We start from the raw sequence: 21898 nt of genomic DNA, 5'->3' as shown, positions 1-21898 counted from the left end.
ACTGAACAATGAGAACTGAGACAGTTCCATTTGAAAACAGGTGGTTAAACTTTTTTCCTGATAAATCTAGACCACAGAAGTACAGATTCAAACTACAGTTTATAACACAAACACATTTTACTGAGATTTAATTTTTAAAAATCTTATTTCTCCTTTATACAAGCAAAATGAACAGCACAAAATGATTCCCTTAATGATTATTCTGAAACAAGTGTTATAGTGCTTAAAAGGAACCAAGTTTTTCAATGAGGCATTTATCTCATGGATGCATTTTGAGAATTCTTCCCTTTTTGAGAACTTTCCAAGCTTATGCTGTATTTATTTACAGATTCTAAATGAAGATTTTGAATTTCTAAATGATCAAAAGTATCCAAGAATTTATGTAAAAGTCTAAACCAAAACACCAGCATATATGATGCAGCAGTATATTTAAAGTAACCATGACGATGACTGAGTGAATTTCATACCAGAAACATGTAAATAGGACCTGTATTAAGAAATCTATAAATATAAAACCACCACACTAAAAGATCAAAGAAGAGAAATTATGACCTCCTGCATACAAAAAAAAAAAAAAAAAGCCCAAGAAAACAAATATTATTGGTAAAAACCCTAGTAAAATAGGAAAAGACAGATACTAGCATAATAGGATAAAACTGTAAATTAGAAACGTAAATGCTGCTGGACTTGGCTATCAAGTCTCAGCAGTCTAAAGATATCAGTTCTCTCTGTATCAGTCTACACATTTAACATAACATTAAACACAAATAGGATTTTTAAAAAGATTCTTCTAATATTCTTTATAAAAAATCCTGCAAGAGGAAAATTATGAGTATCAGATATTAATAGATAATATAGCTTCCAGCCACCAAACATAGTTAGAAAACTGGATGAAATACCAAAAAAAAAAAAAAAAAATTGTCCTCAAATACTGAACACCGATAGTGCAGGACCATGATCTCTGAAAAGAGTGTGATCTCTACAATCAACCGAGCTTGCTGAGGCACTTCCTGATTGCAGGAAAACAGGGAGAAATAACTGCTAAATGGAGGCAATCAAGATCAGAGTCAGGGAAGCTGGGGTGGCTGGAGGTTACACAGCAGAGCACTAAGAAGGTAGCTATGCAGGGAACAAACTCTGGAAATCTGCATAGGGGCCTCCTCGAGTTTTTGCTGAGTACTGGGCACATGCATAGGGTAAAACTCCAGAAGACTGGGCAGGACAGGGGAATTTTAAGATGAACGATTTCCAAGGTTCACGATCAGGGAGACATAGAGGAGTCCTCAGTAACCATGTCAGGAACTCAGTGGAGAGCCATGAAGGTTCACAGCTTTGTAACAGGACTGAACTATCCCTAAAGAAACAGCTACTTCAGATGCACCATAATAAAGCTAAAGGTAAAACAAAAAGGCCTCAAAAAAGCTCAAAGGCATCTACAAGTAACTTAAATACTTACCATTCTTTAAAAGAAGGAAACAAAATCCAGATAATCAACATGGCAAAACTGACAAAGTTCCACACACTATAAAAAATGACTAGAAATGATAATAAAATGGAAAAATGTAAGTCATACCAAGAAAAATCAGTCAATAGGAACAGATCCAAAAATGACAGAACAAGAACACAGATATTATAACAATTTATAGCCACAAACAAGAATTTAATAACGGAAATCAAAAGTATGACAAAAACTCACTGGATAGAATAGCAAATTAAACACTGCAGAAGAAAAGGTTTGTGAACTTTAAAATAAAGTATTAGAAGCCATAAAAAATAAAGTAAATAATAAATTAACAGTCTCAAGGGGACAATATCATGCGATTAAACCATGTGTTCCTGGAGTATCAAAAGGAGATCAGAAACAAAAAAAAATGAAAAAATGGCCAGAATTTTCTAAACTAATGAACATACTATAAACACACTGAACGAGGGAGTTCAATAAAAAGCCCTAAGTGGACAATGACACACATATACCACACCAAAGTATATCATAAATAAGTTGTTGAAAAATCGATGATAAAGAGAAAATCTGAGAAGTACCCAGAGAAGAATGTCACCTTCTAGAGAGGAAAGATAAACATGACTCCTGACATCTTGCCAGAAACTATTCAATCCAGGAAACAATGGAATATCTTCAAAATGCTGAAAGGATAAAAGAAACTTGTAAAACTAGAAATTAAATGCAGAGAAAATTAAATAAAAATGAGAACATTATAAGACAAAAGCAGAAAGAATTGCACTCAGACATGCACTATAAGAAATCTTAGTTATCTAGGAGAAAAAAAATGATACTAGACAAACACACAGATCTATACAAAAGAGTGTGTAAAGAAAAGTTTTCCTCATTTAGTTTCTTTAAAAGACACTTGTTTAAAGCAAAAAAAAAAAAAAAAAAAAGAGTGGAGTTGATAACAAAAGTGAATGTAAAATTTTGGTAATTGTAGGACAGGAATGAGGAAATGGAATTATTGTAAGGTTCTTATATTACAGAAAATAGTACATTACTTGAAGATAGAGTATAATATAAAAATGTATATTATAAACTAGAGTAAACAAAAAAATTAAAAGCCAAGAGCAGAGATAAAATGGAATGCAAAATAAAATGAGCAATTAATTGGAAAGAAGGTAGGAGAAAAGTATAACGGAGATAACAGATAGGATATAGAGAAAATAAAAAGATAAACCTTATCAATATATACATTAAATTTGAAATTGTTAAGACAATGTCAGAATGGATAAAAATGTAAGTCATCTAAAAGAAATCCCATTTAAATTAAAGATACACAGATTGGCAAAAATAAAAGGGTAGAAAATGATATTTCATGTAAATACTAATCACAAGACAGCCAGAGTACAATACTAATATTAAGGTAGATTCTTCTTTCTACTCTGAGAAATGAAAAAAGGAACCCCTAAGGGTCAAAGAGAGTGAGGAAAATCTTTTTTTTTCAAGTTCTCTCTTTCCTCAACCCCCGATAATTCTATGGAAGCAGAGATAACAAATGTGATGGTGACAGCAGCAGTGGACAGGCAGACACCTAAAACTTTGAAGGAAGGGAGTCACACCCTCTAACCAGAGGCGCTGTGGTCTCAAGTGCTTGGAGCAACTCCTAACGTCTGGCATCATTTGAAGGTACAGTTGCAGGAACAGCATGGCAGAGCGGAACTAAGGCCCATGCTTTCTAGCCAGAGGACCAAGAAGAAAGAACCCTGGAAATCCAGAAAATATGGGGCAAATCATACAAGAAACTCAAAAAAGAGATCTCATAAAATTGTGTATGAACTCCTGAACTCACTTTCAAGCTGGACATGCATAATCTGACTTATTAGCACACCAAAGCCTTTCAAAACTAAAATACGGCGGAAAACACTGCCCAAGTCACAAGACAGCCACTAGATGGCACATGCACCGAAGCGTCCAAATAGCAAGGAGACATCTTTAAAGACAACACAGCAATCACAGCCTCCAAAAGGCAAGTTGGACTTGAACTGACTGACTGCTAAAACAAGCAAAAATTTTTCATTCTCCTTAGGATTTAAACAAGATCTAGAGTTTCATAATATTCAATATTGGATCTAAGACATGATCCAAAATCACTCAACAAAGATTCTGGACAATCTAAGCAACTCACAAGGGTAAAGACAAGCAACAGGTGAGTCAGCTCTAAGATGACAAAAATAGTGGAATTATTAGAAAAACACTTAAAAGCATTTATAATCACATTCTAGGTAGTAAAATAGTCTTGAAATGTGAAGTCTCACTAAAAAAAAAAGATGTTAAAAAAATTTAAAAACAAAAAAATTCAATGAATGAGCTCAATAGCAAAATGGAGATGATGGAAGAAAGACTAAACTTGAATACTGATCAATAGAAATGATCAAGTCTGAAAAACAAAAAAGAATGGCAGAACAGAGCTTCATGGACCTATGGAAAAACAGTCAAAGGTCTAACTAAGTTCCATGTCTTTTGAGTCACAGAAAGACAAGAGAGGTGTAGGGGAAAAAAAATACATTTGAAGAAATAATGGCTGACACTTCCAAAATTTGGCAAAAGATATCGATTTATACTCGAGAAGTTTAGTGAATTCCCAAAAGAAAAAAAGTCAAAGAAATCCAGACTGACGCATCGTCAAGCTGCTGAAAACTAAACAAAAAATTTTGAAAGCGGCCAGAGAATAAGAACCCATTATACATAGTTGAACAACAATTTAAATTTATTACAGATTTCTTATCAGAAATTATGGAAGTCTGAAGGAAAGAGAACATTTTTAAAGTGCTTAAGTAAGAAAACTATAAATACAGAATTCTATATCCAGAGAAAATATCATTCAGGAATGAAGGTGAAAAATAGATGTTCCCAAATGAAGTTGAAGAAGAAACTTCTTTGCCAGAAGGCCTCCTGGCAAATGCTAAAGAATGTTCTGTCATTCAGGGAAATGGTATCAGAGGGAAATACGGACACCAGAAATGGCAAATAGTGGATAAACACAACAGACTATGCTTCTCCACTCAAGTACTTTAAATATGTATGACAGCAAAAATTATAGCATTGTCTTTTTTTTTTCTGGTAAAAACCGTATTTTCCCTATAACTGACCACTTGATGCACACCATTTCCTCTCTTGGCTGCTACTTTGGTAAAAATTAGGCCTCTACCTCTCAAGAACATTGCATCTGAACAGCGGAGACAGAGCCAGTGTGAACCCAAGTCCCAAACTTGGGCTTTTGGAATAACAAGAACAGCAAAAGCCAGCCTTTCTCTTCATTTAGGTAGGGATTCTACATCAGAGTTCCATTTCCCAAAAAGAAAATGTGGAGCTCAATGTAAAATGTATCAAACTAAATGTATCAGAAAGGAAATATACTGCCTCCTCATATACTCAAGGTCAACATAGTTTTGGAGAAAAAAATTATGTAATTATCTGGCCTCTTATACTAGGAATGAAATGGCCCCGCTCCAGCAATTTTAAAGGAGTTTTCATTTCCCAAAACAGGTATAAAATCTACTAAAAGGGAGATAATAAATCAGAATAAATCAACTCACTTACAAGAGACACTCAAAGATAATGATTTTTGGTTGCTGAAAATATTCACATTATTTCAAAGGGGGAAGATTAGGGGTAATCTGAGAATTCAAAAGTGGCAGGTACACTCACTGATAGATTTATGTGGAATACACGCACACACATTTTTTTTCAGTGTATACGTCAAGGGGCCAAGACCCCAATCATCTAAATAAGATATCTGGTACATTACAGTGCCCAGAACAGAAGGAAAGACACTTTGAGAGTGACAGAAAGTCATTTTGCAAAAGGTTCATATAACTCTGAGGTAGAAAGCCTGGAGCCCAGTGCCATGTGCCCCCCCTTAACTTGACCCCTCCCTTTTGGCTGCATTGGCCTCAGTGGGAGCTTTCTCCTCTAAAAATTTTGCCAACTTCTTCTCCTCCTGGTCTTGGGGATAGAGGTCCGGGTACTTCGGCATGCATTCTCGCAGCCAGGAACTGGTCTACAAAGTCTGATCCTTTAGCATCCTCTGTGCTTTAGTGGAAGCAAGCAAAGGCCGACGTGAGTTGTTCCCCACAGGGGCCACTGCCCTTTCCCCCAGGAAGGGCAGTTCCAGTTAATGTCTTCATCTGTCAAAATCAACCCATGGTCCTCGTATGGATCATTGGGGTTGTCGACCACCAACTCTGAACCGCTTCCAGTTTCATGGTCTTCTCTGGTCACAAATATGACACGACCCTTCTCTTCCTGCTGGCAAGAGTCCATGCCTCAGTCCCACGCTGACTCAGCAGTAGCGGTGGTGGCAGCAGTGGTGTCTTCGCCTAATGATGCCTCTCATGTATGCAAATGTAAACCATGCGAAACAACAAAACACGAAGCGGGGAAAGGTAAAGGCATTATATGATGATAAAGTATTTCTATTCCATTTGAAGTGGTAAAACATTAATTCTACACGCGCTGTGAAAAGTGAAATATGTGTATTTATGGAGCAACCACTAAAAATCATTATATAGAGATATAATAAAAAAAATCAGAAAAACTAAAATGAAACACTAAAAAATGTTCTCATAATCCAAAAGAAGTCAGAAAGGAGGAAACAAAGAAATAAAAAAGCAGAGGGCACAAGAAAGATGTGCTCTTCACATGAAAACTATTTTAAATGATATACACAGGTGCAAAGTAAAACAAGTGGAAAAGATATTCCATGAAAACACCACTCGTAAGAAAGTCTGAGTAGCTATGGCCATATCAGACAAAGTGGACTTCAGAGCGGGGGGAAAAATATCAAAAATTAAAAAAAAAAAAGGAAGTTACATAACAAAGAAAGGGCCAATTAACTAAAAGGGCATAAAAATTCTAAAGATGTACGTACCTAATAAAAGAGCTTCAAAATAATGAAGCAAAAACTGATAAATTAGAAAAATAGAGATGGAAACATCCATAATAACTGGAGATATCAACACCCTCTCTGAGTAATTGATAAAATAAGTACACAAGAGAACAAACGAGGATATAGTAGAACTAAACAAAATCAACCAATTGGATGTAACTAAGGCTTATTCCAAGAACGCAAGGCTGATATATCATCTGAAAAGCAACACAATCCAACTGTTAACTAATGAAAAAAAAAGCCACATGAGCATATCAGTTAATGGAGAAAAGGCTCTTGACAAATTCAACATATATTCATGATAAAAGATCTCATTAAACTGGGAATAAAAGAAAAATCCTATGATTTGAAAAAATGGCATGTAGGGAAAAAACTACAACTAACATACTTAATAATGAAAGACTGAACGCTGTGCCCTCAAGGTCAGGAACAAGGCCAAAATGAGTGCTCTCACATTTATTCAGATTGTGCTAGAGCTTCTAGCCATAGGAAAGAAAAATAGATAAAAGGCAACCAGATTGAAAAGTAAGAAGTAAAGCTATCATTAGTTTCAAATGACATGATTATCTATGAGGAAAATCCAACAAAACCTAAAAAAAGCCACTAATAATGAGTCCAGCAAGGTTTCAGGATTGTACAAGTACAAAAATCAATTACATTTATGCACAGCATCAATGAATATTCTGAGAAAGTAATTAAGAGAACAATTATGTTCACAACAGCATCAAAAAGAATACTTAGGAATAATTTAATAGAAGAAATGCAAGACATACATTGAAAACTGCAAAACATTGTTGAGAGGAATCATATACCTAAAAAGATATTTAATATTCATGAACTGAAAGACAAAATATTGCCTAAATGGTATTTCTTCCAAAACTGACCTATAAATTCAATGAACCCGTATCAAAATTCAAGTAGATTGTTTTGTAGAAATTGACAAGCAGATCCAAACATTTATATGGAAATAACGAAGGATCTAAAATAATTTAAATAATTTTGAAAAAGAGCATAGTTGGTGGATTCACATTACCCAATTTCAAAATATAATGTTACAGTAATCAGGACAGTGTGATATTGGCACAAAGACAGTTAGTTAATCAGTAAAAGAGAACTGAGAGTCCAGAAATAAATTCATACATTTATGGTCAAACGATTTTCCATAAAGGTGCCTAGCTAATACACTAGCAGTATGAAGTCAGTAATCCTAGTTAGGTTTGAGAGTTGTAGGTGATATAAGTAGTAGAATGAATAAAAATGGAAAGGTTGAAAAGGACTAAATACAGTTTAAGCAGACTAAAGCCCGGATTTATAAATTATAGTGACTCAAGACATTTCATAATGCATACAGTATTTCCTGTAAGCACATATACTGGATTATTACATAGTAATATATTCATCTAATACATATTTAATAGTTAGCAACTGATCGAATTTTTTAAAAGATGAAAAATATTTGTATGTTAATAAATTGCATTTAAATATTTTTCAGAAAAAAAGAAAGTATCAGTTAATTTGGCTACCTTTGGTCCTGCAACTGGGTGGATGGCATTTTTGGCAGATAAAGGATGAGGAAAAGTATTCTGGAAAGCAAATGCAGAGGAGACAGGATAACCAATCCCACAAGCTGGGTAAGCCAGTCTACCATCAACCTAGAAATAAAACCAAAAAAAGAATGAGAAATTAGTTCTAAATAGTATATGCTGACTCAGAAGGCAACTGCATCTGCTATAATAAGTAACAGTTAAAAGCACTATCTCAGAGGCCAATCTTGTTTATCACAATATCACAAAACTCTGTTTTATTATATCACACGAGGCTGGGATACCTCGGCTTTTCAGAGTGGCTGGACAAGCCTAGACAAAACAAATCACTAGGCCTGCCTTGAACTAAGTTATTAAAACAGAGACCTCTGAACCATCTTGGTTCACTATGGCTCCCTTATTCCTGAAGAGGCGGGTAGGAAGGTAGAGTCAGAGATCAATAGGCCAGGCAGGGATAAAATAAAAATTATTTTCTGCCAGACTAAGTAGAAACAGAATCATCAATAAAACCAGTGTTCTTAAATGGACTAATTATTTGCTTTGACAATAATTTTCAATATAGTAACACCACCATTAACTAATGTCATGAAAACAATTTATTTTAATAAGAGGCCAACTGAAAACACAAATCTTAAGGAGCAATTGTGTACTTCACTGACTTTCACAGTTTTTTTTATCATCAGTCTTTAAAGGTAAGCTGTCAAGTTTTTTCAAGTTTGTAATCCAGCATGAGACACTTTTCCCCACACCTTTTCCAATTCAGCATAAATCCTTTCCCTTCTTTAAAGACCAAGGACTCTGATTTACCAGGATAGATTAAAAATTCAATTAGGTATTTGAATTTTAAATCTTCTGCCAATGCTCTCGAGCCAATAATTGCTAGAAACACGTGTATAGTTGTTCACAATGGGTTTACTATTGCCCCATGAAACGAGGGAGATTGTACACAATGAGGAACCATGGGATGTCTCAGTAAGAGGGTGTCAAAAGGGACTCATTTATTGGACTTAGCCATGTGTTAGATGTTTAAGAGACAGTTTAAGAAACTGGGGCTTTGCTATGGATTGGATGCTAGCAGGAAATGGGGATAACAAAGTACTGGTATCTGAATAAATCTTATCTAATAAGGCAGGAAAAATGTATTAAGGCCAAAGCTGCAACTGGTAATAAAGCAGCAGTCATTCAGGTCACCAAGGATAGGAGGGTGTTTGCCCGTTTTTGCAGTTTGGCAATGTTTGCATTTTTGTCTGTGCTCACACATGATTACGAAGTGATCTTGTTTTGCCTTGATCCATCAATCAGAGGGCTCTTAGCAACACCGAGGTCCACCTGATAGTACCAAACCAGCTCCCAGATATAAGGGGCTGCTTTTCTTTTTCTCCCCTCATTTCTTGCAAGGAAAAAGCAAAACACCTGTACCTAGAAGAGAAAGCGTCTCTCTCATAGCCAGTGTTTTTTAGCATCTAGAGCTGACAAGCCTGATAACAGGGCTTTTCTCTTTTCTTTTTCTGATAGAATTCCCATTTTGCTTCCCTCCATTGTAGTTCCAGCCTTGAGCCTAAACCTCGTTATCCCTTCCTGAAGCCTTTTATATACTGTGTGTGTTTTAAAGTTTTTCAGAGCATTGGGCATTATTTTAGTGAATACTAAATGATTTCTGTATCTATTAAAATCTTACAAAGAAGTGTGCCCTTGGAACACAGCCTCCTTGTTAAGAGCAAGTACACCTGAACTTAACGCTGTACTCCAGTGCTAATAACTGTAGGACTCTAGTCATATCAGTACCAGTACTTTTAGTGACACAGACTTCCTAACAATCTGGGAATATTTTTTGTTTTAGGAAATTTACTAAGACCACTCACAACTTAATTTACATCTTACCACATTAGGGTTAGGAGAGATTCCACTTCTGATTGCGTTGCTACTAGAATGCACAGGTGGAGTGGCAGAAGGTCCCAACACATCTTGCTTTCTCACTAGCTGATTTTCATTTAGTTCTTTATTTAACCATGTGATTACTTACATAAAAGAACAAGAAACAAGGTAAAGAATTTTATTAGACTATTTGTATTTTTCCAATAATAATTTTAAGCATTTAAAAATTATATTGAGGTTTTTAAATTTTTAAGTTTTAAAACTACCTTATGTCACAGAGAATGGTGTAGAATAACTTAAATTTTTGTCATTAAAGATTCTTGCTTTAGCAACTGCCACATAGAACTCATTCTACTACTATCAGAAGTATGTATTTCTGCTAGCCAAGGATCTCCCTGAAGGCTTTCATTTCTAGAATGATTTGTTTAAAGTTCATACTTTGTCTGACAACCAATACTAGAAACTCAGAAAATGTTAAAGGCTTAAATTTATATTTTAGTTTCAAATAATTCTATTATTACTATTAGGTAAAATCAGCAAATTAAAAAGTGAAAAATTTAAAAAGTAAATTATATGGTTGATATTTTCGACACAATTTTGTGTTACTGACACATGTAATGTGGTTTTCTTAAAAATGATGGCAATTGTTTTACAGGGCAGATGATATAATTTACTATAGCAAAGACATTAATACAGTAGATTTCAAGTGGAAATTATTTGTATATAGTAATATCCTGATTTTCCCAGACTTATATGAATTCAAATATAACATTCAGTTTAAAACTGCAAACCTCATTTCCATAAAAAGATAACATACTTACACTTTTCATTATTTTTTAGAAGCTGTTTACTTTCTTCAAGTTTTTGAACTGTAGCTTCTAATTGTTCTTGTAATCTGCATACCTGAAATATGTCAATCTTAATAAGTATAATGAAGGCTAAAAAAATGAAGAAATGTATTACTATTAATTAGTTGATTACTCTTAAAGGAATCAACTCTCCCATATATTTGTGTGCCTATAACACATACAAATATACATACTTACAAATACTCAAGGTGTTTGAGTCATAACTTTTCAAACAAAAATAGGTTAACTTCTGTTGAATCTAGTCATGTTCTTTGAAAAACAAAAAGAGCTGAACCCATTCTTAAACATAACAAAGTAGAATTTTCAAAAATATATCTGAGGAAATTTGTTTTACTTTGCAATTACACACACACACACACACACACACACACGCATACATACAAGAATATCAAGTATTAACTACCTCTTGCTCTTTATTTCTAAGAGACTGTCCAACATCTTGTAATTCCTTTTGTTCCTTTTGTAATTTTTCTTCCTTCTCAGCCAAGAGTTTCTCTTGCTGAATGGTAACTGTATTCTTCAGTTTCAATTTACCCATTAAAGTTTTCAGATCCCCTTGTAACTTCTTGATAATTTCATTTGCCTGTAAAAGAGTTTCATATGTATAACTCTACATAGTTTGATAAAATATTAACGCTTCATTAAATTTTTAAAACAAACCTTAAGAAGTTCTGCTGATAATGATTTTATGGTAGCTTCAAGTTTTCCTAGTTGTACCTGATTTTTTTCACCATTTTCTTCTAAAGCCACCTGACAAATATTTTTAAAAACATGAATGATTAGAAAATTTGTTTAGGAAAAGCATCACTTTATAAATATGATTATCAATTTGTTCACAAAATTTTAAAATAAACCTTCTGTTCCTGGATTGTATCAAATGCTTCTTTTGTTCTTAATACAAGCTGGTCCTTATCCTTGATTTCTTGTTCTAAAACAGCCACTTTCATTTGTAGCTGATTAATATGCTTTTCTTTTTCATGACATTCAGCATCTAGTGTAGAATTCTCTCTTCGCAAAGAGAGAACTTCTTGCTTAGTCCGCTGGAGCTCCTAGAGGAGAGGAAAAAAAGATGCACTGTGAAAAAGAGAAGTTGGTTGACATATTAAACATAAACATCTTTATGTTTAACATATAAAGTGTTTAATAATTTTAAAGTTCTAATGTAAACATATGTATACCTTACCATTAAGATGTACAGCTGAAACTTGCTGGATTTTGTTAACAAATGTCACCATAAATGAATGAATGAATAAATAAGTGCAAAAATATAATAAATAATAAAATAAGATAAAGGCCCACTGGTGCAAAAACTAAAAAATAAAAAAAGTTCTAGTACTAATATTTTTTTTTAAAGGACATGAAAATCTCTGTAAGATTTGGAATACTAATTCAATAACAAGGAAAAATAAAACGATCCTGATCTGTAAATTACTACAACTTTCAAAAATTAGTAACAAGAATTTTCTGATGCCTTAAAATTTAGTTTTTAAAACTTAGGTAATAAATGTTCATTATAACAGAATTTCAAAATATGTAACATTTATAAACCCTAGCATTCTACTATCTAAGCAGTGACTCTCAATCTAATCTGTATACTGAAACCGCTTGGGAAGTTTTGCAAACCACTGTACTTGGTTTGTTGCGGTGGTCTGGAACTGAACCCAAAACATCTCCAAGTTATGCCTGTACCGCTGCCTGGTACCATCCCCAACAAATTCTGATTTAGTTAGTGTGAGGTGCAAGGACATTTACTAGTTACTGTGAGGTACAAGGACATTTACTAGTTAGTGTGAGGTACAAGGACATTTACTAGCTCTCAAATTGATTTGTAAAATAAAACACTTTATATATTTCATTTAATCTTCACAAAAAACCTTATGTAAATTGCTTAGCATTTTGCCTGGCACATAGTAAACACTCAATAAATGGTAGCAGTTATTTTTAGTGCATTAATGCCTAAAAGGTATAATTTTACATAATTAGGTAATAGTACCAGAGGTTAGAGTCCCCAGAACTCATTTGCAAGTCTTATGCAAATCTTGAAAGAAATGTTTTAATTAGATTGTATACAAATCAACATGATGAAGCACTGTTTATACACTGGCCAGTTTCAAGGCTCAGACAGAAGAATTAGCATTATAGTGAAGTATTTAGACTATCTAATATAGTATGAAGACTGAAACTTCAAGGTGAAGAAGGTAGAGAGGATTAATTAAAGGTATCTATTCTGGGGGCAGAATGCTATCAGGATCTGAAGACAAAATCAGTCAGGTTTTAGAGTTTCCAAGCCTAACAGACTGGTGAAATAGAGATGGAATTTTTGTGAGTTAGAATAACATGGTGATCTTTGCATTTAAGTATGATAGACAAGAAAATCCACATCTTCTGATAATTCGCATGACAATAATGTATAGTAACGCTAGGAAGAAGTCTATCATCAATGCCGAAGCATCAACAAATGTGTCACCATAGCAAGATTTGTTAAAATTTCTCTGCTGCCTGAAAGAACAAGGTGAGAAAAGTAAAGACAGGCAATAATAGAGGGTTCCAATCCTTGCTCTTCCACTTACTGGCTATGTAACCTTGGGCAAGGTTAACTTCTGTCTTAGTTTCATCATCTGTAAAATGGGCACAATAATAGTATCTACTTTAAAAGAATGATTATAAGAATTAAATGAGTTAATATAAGTAACGCATATAAAACAGTGCCTGTCACATAGCAAATATTCAGTAAGCACTAGCTATTATCATTGCTATTATTATTATCATTACTAGATACTAAACTTCATTTTTTTGATATGTTGAGCAGGCTGAAAGAACTAGCTCTGTCAATACTGAGTACTCTGAGCTACAGAAACTGTGCTGTTCAAAGTGCGCTGAAAAGTCTGAGGACTGTGCCAAAGCTGTTCTTCAAGCCCCTATCCAAAAATACCCAAGTTTACTTCCGTTCTGTTTGGAATTAGCCCTTTCTATCAGATTTCAGATTCTCAACGTTTTTGCAGTATCCGAACTGATCACCCTACCGCCAGAGATCCTCGCAGAGATCCAGAGGGGCACTGCCCGCAGAACTAAGAAAATAACCAAATTAAAACCAAATCATCATATTAAAACATTCTTTTATATTGGAGAGGAGGCGGGGAACCCAATGCTCGATACCTCTTCAACGCCAGACAGTTTTGCTTTTAGTTCTCTGATGGAGGAGTCTCCTTTATATTTCCTTTCAGTTAGGTCTTTATTAGCTGCTTCTAACTCAGACAATCTGTTCTGTAGTTGCTGTATGTTTCGCTGATGCAGGACTTCTAAATCTTTTTTCTGTTGTTCATGCTGCTGTTGGTATTGAACTTTTGCCTATTATATAACATAGTACCAAAATTCAAAGAAAAAAACAGAAATACATATATAAGATTTGAAAAAAAAACAATTATTCTTCTATATAATTGTAAGATTTCCCTATTCACTATGTCTCATTCATAATTTCTGTTACATATGTTTAGATGTGACAGTCTTCAGGTTAAGGGAAGAGTGAGATATAATCAAAAATCATGAAGCATTGAAATATCCACCAGTTGGGTAAATAATTTGTTATATCCAAGTAACATACACTCTGCATCCACTAAAAAGGAATATCTGAACTGAGAATTAGAGCTACGTCACGTTAGCTGAAAAAAGTTAGTCAATATATCCAGTAGAACCTCATTAGTACAGAACAAAACCAAAACCTATGTATGCACATATCTATAATTGTACGTAATTTACATATTTCAAAATTTATAAACAGTATCTATAAATGTGTTATTTAAAAATATATTTAAAAATCTGAAAAAACACATCAAAATGTTTATAGATTATCTCTGGGTAGTAAAACTTTACAGGAGAGACTTAATTTTTATATACTTCTGTAAAGTCTGAAAATTTTAAAGGAAGAATTTATTACTTTTATAATGAACAAAATGACTAACAGCAATAACAAAATATTTTTCCAGTTTTTTTTAATGTTCATACCTGCAAGGCTTTTTCCTTCTCATTTGTCAGTTCCTGAGAATGCTTATTTGACAATGCTGCTGTGTGTGATGCCCACTCATTCCGCAACTTATCTAATTCTTGGATTTTTTCTGATAATGTCTGTATTAGAATTCAATACAAAATATTAAGACAGTCTCCTGAACAGGTTATCAGATTAAAACATGGCAATATTTACGAGGATATTAAAGAAAATGGAATCACAGCTTTCAACACATACTCAAAGATTTTTGAAGTAGAGGAAATTAAGATTAGGATACAAGCAATTTTACATCTGAAATGTCCCACTGGTCAAGTAATTACGTTAATCTCTTAGTTAAATCTGGCTGGTAACCATTCAATCCTCTCCTCTGGCATTAAGAAGTAAAGCAACCCAGGGTACAGCAAATCAGTCCTAAGAAGTAACTCACTTATACACATAAAACCTAGTGACACAGAGTACCACAACGATCCATGTTGTGCAGGATATTTTCTGCCTGAAGTCATGTAGCTTATCAGGCACTTTGGTCCTCAATTTCAAGAACTAGAGACAAAAAGGTAGTAGCTATAACTGAAATGATGATAAGCCTATCAGATGAATTTATTTTAAACCTAACAAAAGAAAACAAGGGAAAGGTTTACAAGACAGGACCTGAAAGGCCATTTTAGACAAGAGGAATGAGGTAAGTAAATAAGGAGCAGAGAACTAACATGTGACAGATACCAAACATTATCTTATTTAATGAAGACAGAGGGAATGTATCATATTGAGGATAACAGAAATGAGTGGATGGAACAAAATATCAAAGAGAAAAAGCATTGGATTAAGATAATTAACTAGTAGGGGAAGGGCGGCAAAAAGGAGAGGGAATTCTGTGGTAGTAGGCTTTGAAAGAAAAGTACACAAAAGCCTGGATTGGATTCAAGAAGCAATTCAGAGCAAATGTTTGGATGACTTACAAAAACAAAATGAAATTTGAATTACCTTTTGTGTGAAATTCAGTTGCCTAGTAACATCCTCTAGTGATTGCGTCAATGATAATTTTTCTTCCTATTTATAAAAAAATTTAATCATGTAGTTTACAATTTAACTTAATCATCTAGCTGTACTAATCAAAGTGTAGCAAAGTTCAGCACCAGCATCACCCTGGGAGTCTGTTAGAAATGCAGACTTTCAGGTCCCATGTCAGACCTTCTGAGTCACAATCTGCATGAGCAAGATCCCCAGAAAATTTGCATACTCTTACATTTTGAGATGCACCAAGCTATAGCATTTGCCTAAAGAGATTTTCTGAAAACTCTTAAGAGGCAACCCAATGTTGTTTCCTCATGCGGTACACCTCATATAGTTAGAGTAATAACTTTATTTTATTTAAGATAGGATAGATATTTCCATACATAACTACCAGCTGATGAAAACATCACACCAAGAGTTTAAGTGACCTGCCCAAGGTCACTGAAAATTAGTGAAATCCCTGGGACCTAAATTTCTCAATTCTTGGTCCAGTTTTATCCTTGTTGTACCCTGACCAGATGAAAAACAATAAAATAAATTTATTACATGTTATAAAAATTTTCTGGACATCTTTATTCAGAAAACAAAAACTAAAAGCAATACAGCCCTTCAGTAATTTATCAGAGTCCTTTGGTACTTATTTTAAAAGAATAACTTAAATTTAAATCTTACCTTGCTACATTTCAAACAGCCTGCTAGAAACTTCTTTATTTCCACATCACTTCCAGGTAAAAGTTTTAGTGAGAGATGTGTAAGATGCTTAAAAGGATTTGTCTCTACCACATTTAAAAAGGCAGGAGAGTTATCCAAAACAGCTGCGGGAGAAACTAACTGTAACAAAAACCTTTGGAAAGAAAGTATCACATTATAACACATTAGTGAGATAGTGAAACTCTCCATTAAATCATGTGCCATGATTCAAGGGATCATCAATGATTAGAATGATCAGAAAGAGGGACATATTGGAATCATAGGGGCCAATATCGAAGAATATGAAGAACTCCCAGTGATAAAATTGGGTCAATTGGTGTAAATAGTAAAATGTATAAATGAACAAAAAAAGAATATATAAATGTCTGTGAGTTCGAAATGAGATGAGGGAAAGCAAAAAAAGAAAAAAAAATTTAAAAAATCACTGAAATCACAAAAATAACTAGAGTTACAACTCCTTACTCTGAAAATCGACAATTTAAAAGAATAAAGCATTTATTCTTTGCTGTATGAATTTTCAGAGTAATCAAATAGCCCTAATGGAAGTTCTTCTTTATAGAAGAATTATACCTAATATAGAAAAATAATGAAATTAGAAAAGTATAATTTTGTAGTTCCTAATGAAATAATTAATTCAATCAACGGCCATCGGTTGATGGACCAATAGATAAAATGTTGGTGAACTTTACAATAAAAAGGTCAGGAATTAGCATGCATGAATATCAATACACACATACACAAAAGCTTATTTTTCCCTTTTTCCAAACTCATTATAAAAATATATACTTGATACTATTAATAGTACTGCTTTTAATAGCTCTGTCAAAAAATGAAAATTAAGGGGTAAATATTTGATTTTAATCATGAGATTAATTCATTAATTTGAGATTCAATAGAGCCCAATCCCAGTTTTAATAACAAACAGGGGTACTTACAATACATAGAAAATATTTTGCCATCCACTTGTCTTATGAAGAAGAGTTTGTCTTAAGAGAAGTTTAATTATGGAGTGCTCTACTGAGACTTACCTTGGAATTTCTTTGGTATATTCTTGAGCACACTGCTGAAGGAGATCTATAAATTTTTGTGGGAAAGCTAAGAAGTCTACCAGAAGACCTTGCTGGAATTTTAAACTGTACAGAAGACAGAAAAAGATTTTAAATGTAATTAGTATTTTTAATTATACTCAACATCCTTAAAGATTATTTTTTATTTACTGACTACCCATAATTAAGAAATAAACAAAGGAACTTTTATATTTATAGAATTTATTCACTATGAGGGAAAAGTTCAATAAATTTAACTAAAGCTCCAATTTTCTGAGATATTTTATTTTTTTATTGTTTCTGAGATATTGTAAACAAAACTCTGACAATATTTATTTTCAAAAACATGCTGAATAATTATAAATAGTTCGATGTTCCCAAATACCTAAATGTTCTTATAGATATTTATTTCAAATAGTACCAATATATTCATAAAACTTAAAAACTTACTTATCACTAAATATAAGACCAGAAAAATAAATTTAGTTACCTCTGAAAATCTTCCTCAGATATAACAAGGATATACAGGAAAAATGGATCAGTATCATCAGTCAGACGAATAACTAAATCCTAAAAGATTAATTTTTAATGTTTTTAGTAAATCTGGCTTTTACAGTAATTTCCTCCTTCTTAGAAGTAATATCATCCAATAACATTTAATGTATCACCATTATACTTCAGATGACTTTATTTTCCGGTGCTGCTGAGTTTTGATTAGTCTTTACAGACTTAAAATCTTGAAAAAGGGTAGATATTCTGCTTCTGAGAACCGTATGGGGGTCTATGAAGGTAAGTAAATGCTAGGAGTTATAAGTTTAGGAATATCATCCTAGCAGAGGCTTAGGAAAACTCAGATCCAGCCCTTGCTGAACTATGACACCAAGACAAAAACATTCTTTACTATTGACTATATCATACTCAATTATATTTTCAGTTTCCTTCAAGTTAGTTGTCTGGTTATTTCAAAAGTGGCAAGTTCATCAGCAGAAATTACAAACAATCATCCACCCTAGAAAAGAAAGGAGCGTTTGTTTCTCAGACAGAGGAAGGAGTATCAGGTGACATGTTGCCAGGGCTTCTTCCTAAGGGCCCATTCTCTCCTACTCCAGGTGGCCACTGAAGTGGAACCCCATCTGTTTTCGGTTTAGAATGAATTCAATACTGTTCATAAAGACCATTTTCCAGGTATTTAAGTTTACAGTGTGGCAGACCATCATAGTAGCTAAAGCTGACAGAAAAGTACATAGAAACTATGTACTTTAGAGAACAGTGGTGTAAAGAAAACAGGTTTAACATAGAAATGATTTCAGGTGGACACTTATTCTTAACATGAATGCTTGTTAAGATTAATAAAGGAATAAGCATTCATGTTAAGAATAAGTGTCCACCTGAAATCTACTTGTGGGTACTGAGGAATTATTAAGGGTCCTAGAAAAATCTAAACCACTTATGAGTAAAGGTAGAAAATGAAGAGGTAAAGTAGGCATAAGAAATAACATGAAAGAAGTGTAATAAATAATCTCTATCCTGGAAAATTAGCACTCAAGGTATATGCTCTGCCTCAGAATGCCCTTTTCCTAGGGCAGCTTCCACTGATGTACTTTTTAATTCTTTTTTTTTTTTCAATCAGTTGATATTCGATATTATATTAATTTCTGGTGTACAGCATAGTGGTTAGACATTTATATTACTTATGAAGTGATCACCCATATATCTAGTACACCCTGACACCATATGGTTATTACAATATTATGGACTATATTCCCTAGGCTGTACATGAAAGTACTTTTGAAATCCACACCAAGGTGCTATAAAGAAAACAAAACTGAAGCTGCTACTAATGCTACTAGATCCTTGAATAGGTCTAAGGAAAGCTATGACACAGAGAAAACTGATGCTCTATTTCTCAGCCCTCTATTCTGTACTCACATGTTAATGACTCATACTTTTGAAGACCACAAAGGACTGATGCTCTAAATGCCTCTTCCAAAGGTAACAATTCAAGAATATTTCCCTGCAGAGCTTCCATTCATTCTGTTTTCAAATTTAAACCATGAAAGGCCAATTCTATAGGGTAACCATAAACATTCTAGCATAACTGTATTGGGCAAACCTAAGGAATCTGTTCTCTCAATCCCCATTTTTGTATACTTCGGAAAAATATGGTATAATAATCTCTTGGTTGTTGTCTTAGTATATTCTACCACCACGGATCTGCAAGTTACAAAATGGCCCAAAATATAAAGATGGGTGTAACAAGATCTCACATTCTTAAAGAACAAAAATAATTACCTATAATGTATAGAAATTATATTTCAAAAAAGAAATGAATACCAACCTTTCTGTGAACTGGATTAGAAACTGATTGTAGTTCAATGCTCACTCTAACGCTTACTCTCCTGTATGAAAAGATATGCCCAACTATCAGAAACAGTCACATGAAATGAGTAATCATTGTCATTTATATTAGCTAAGTTTTCCACTTTAAACTACAAGATCTTCCACAGGTATTCCCTAACTTATGAACAGATGTTGGCCATACTGGATTTGAAGTTTAAGGTCTTGTTCTTCCACAAGTAGCAATCAGATTTTTAACCTGAGGTAAATTTTTATCTCTAGTAAAATGGGGTTCCTGTGAGGATTAAATGAGATAAATGATTTGCAATGCCTAGTACTAGCCTGGTATATAACCTTACTGCCCTGGTTCTAAAATAGCAGTTATTGAAAGACAAATCATCAGTTTAATAACTTTGCACATTAAAAATATTACCAATTCAAATAATCAAATGACTTATGAAAAACACATCTGAAAAACTTAAAATGTGAATATTAAAATACTGGAATTTTTAGAGTCAAAGAAATAATTCCTACCCTTATGCATATAATGTTTTTTTTCAGATCCTGAGACAACATATGCTCAGTATACTTTCTATGCAGTATAATCCACAGAACCATTGTCAACATGCTTATTATTATCTATCTTATCCTAGAGTAACTCTAAACCCTAAGAGGAAGAAACCATAGCTTTCCACATTCTACATTGCACCTTAAAGAATCCAGTATCAAAAAGAAGCGTATAAATAATGGTGCCCATAAACATTAATCAAATCGAACAAAAAATGTTTAAATAATTAATAAATGAAGGGAGAAATTAGTTAAAAAAAAAAAAAAAATCTCTGCCAAAGTGGTTGGCAAACTATTCTGCTAGAATTAAACAATGGTCTTTCCCTGAAGTGCAAGAAAACAAAAAGAATTTGTTCTATTTTTAAGTTTCCTTCTAAAGATGTGTTTCAAACTTTTTCCATATTTTACTACTAATTATCTACTACTGAGAATTGATGAAAAAACTTGGTGATAGTTGACCATGGCTAGATTCAATGGTTTGGATTTTTTAAAATTCTGACTTGTCTGTTACCTGAAAAGGATCAAGCAGCACTGGTGAAAACCACAAAGATAGAAAGAACTGTCTTTTAAACAAGAGAATGTTTTGCTTCTATTTCTAGTATCTAGAGCAATAAATGTGAAGCAGATTAGATGCTATTCCAATTCCACACTTAAATTAAGCATTCTTGATGGGGGGAATCCTTTCAATTTCCTAATTTGTAAGATAACTGAGGTTTATGAGGGCCTTTTCAGCTCTATATTGTCATTATATTTGGCTTTAAACTTTTAAAGTTTTTTTCTAGTACATACTGCCATAGTGGTATGGCACTGCAGTTGGTAACTAATTCGTTATGATGAGTTATAGTTTTATAAGTCCTGTCACACTTGACAAACTTGTAAAAAAAATTCAAGAAGCATCCACTTAGTAAAGTATTCTTTAAATACTAGAAGTTATATTAATATGATAATTTTCCCATGTTAATGATATTGCTGCCTATATTCCAAATATCTATATGCATTAGATGTTGGGAGGAAAAAAAGAGGAAATGCCCATAAATTGAACCTATTCCCCATGTTTATTTCAACCCCTGTCCCAATATATCTTATAAAAAATCTAAGCTTTCAGAGGATATACTATCTGAAATTACAAGTCTAATTTTCTCCATTGTAATGGTTTAATGTAGATAGGAACAATATAAAACAAATTAATAAAAACTCAATTAAAAAGGCTATTTCTCAAAATGTCACGCTCAACAATGCACGAATCTACATAACATCTTTCCTGTCAGTTAAATTTGGCATGAGTAGAACTGGATTCCAGCCCACCTCTGCCACCTAGTAGCTGTGGCCTTAAACTCTCAAACAAAGGAAGGCTACTCTAAGCCAGGTACAGTACTGGGTGCTAGGGAGACAAACAGAAGTAAACACAGTCATGTTCTCAAACTGAGATCAGATTAAATGACTTTACTCCAGATCTGCTTCTGATTGTGTTTTAGGGCTTCAAAAGGGGGGAGGGAAGGGTCACTATAACTAAGTACTTACACTACTGAGTACCTGCCAG

The 21898-nt window shown here is 33.5% G+C and overlaps 1 protein-coding gene and 1 pseudogene across 2 annotated transcripts in view; both read right to left on the bottom strand.

Annotated features, from left to right (window-relative positions):
- Nucleotides 1–21898, bottom strand: part of SASS6 (SAS-6 centriolar assembly protein) — a 29612-nt gene that overhangs the window by 4204 nt on the left and 3510 nt on the right. The window contains exons 2-15 of one of the 2 annotated variants that reach the window (XM_036235150.1): nt 19793–19853; nt 17945–18024; nt 17437–17541; nt 16370–16541; nt 15668–15733; nt 14686–14805; nt 13840–14031; nt 11538–11732; nt 11344–11433; nt 11087–11266; nt 10636–10717; nt 9821–9957; nt 7919–8047; nt 1627–5835 (exon numbers count right to left, since the gene is read on the bottom strand). In XM_036235150.1, the coding sequence (XP_036091043.1) occupies nt 5827–5835; nt 7919–8047; nt 9821–9957; nt 10636–10717; nt 11087–11266; nt 11344–11433; nt 11538–11732; nt 13840–14031; nt 14686–14805; nt 15668–15733; nt 16370–16541; nt 17437–17541; nt 17945–18024; nt 19793–19853 (1618 nt within the window). In that variant the 3' untranslated portion in view covers nt 1627–5826. Of the gene's footprint in view, nt 1–1626; nt 5836–7918; nt 8048–9820; nt 9958–10635; nt 10718–11086; nt 11267–11343; nt 11434–11537; nt 11733–13839; nt 14032–14685; nt 14806–15667; nt 15734–16369; nt 16542–17436; nt 17542–17944; nt 18025–19792; nt 19854–21898 lie in introns of those variants that run through there. The other variant, XM_016133428.2, reaches the window with a different exon arrangement.
- LOC107504369 lies at nt 1627–5798 on the bottom strand (annotated as a pseudogene).

Source organism: Rousettus aegyptiacus, unplaced genomic scaffold (genome assembly GCF_014176215.1).
Source record: "Rousettus aegyptiacus isolate mRouAeg1 unplaced genomic scaffold, mRouAeg1.p scaffold_m13_p_17, whole genome shotgun sequence".
In the NCBI taxonomy this organism is placed as follows: domain Eukaryota; kingdom Metazoa; phylum Chordata; class Mammalia; order Chiroptera; family Pteropodidae; genus Rousettus; species Rousettus aegyptiacus.
Note: the sequence above shows the minus strand (reverse complement) of the source record. Positions and strands in the feature narration are given on the sequence as shown.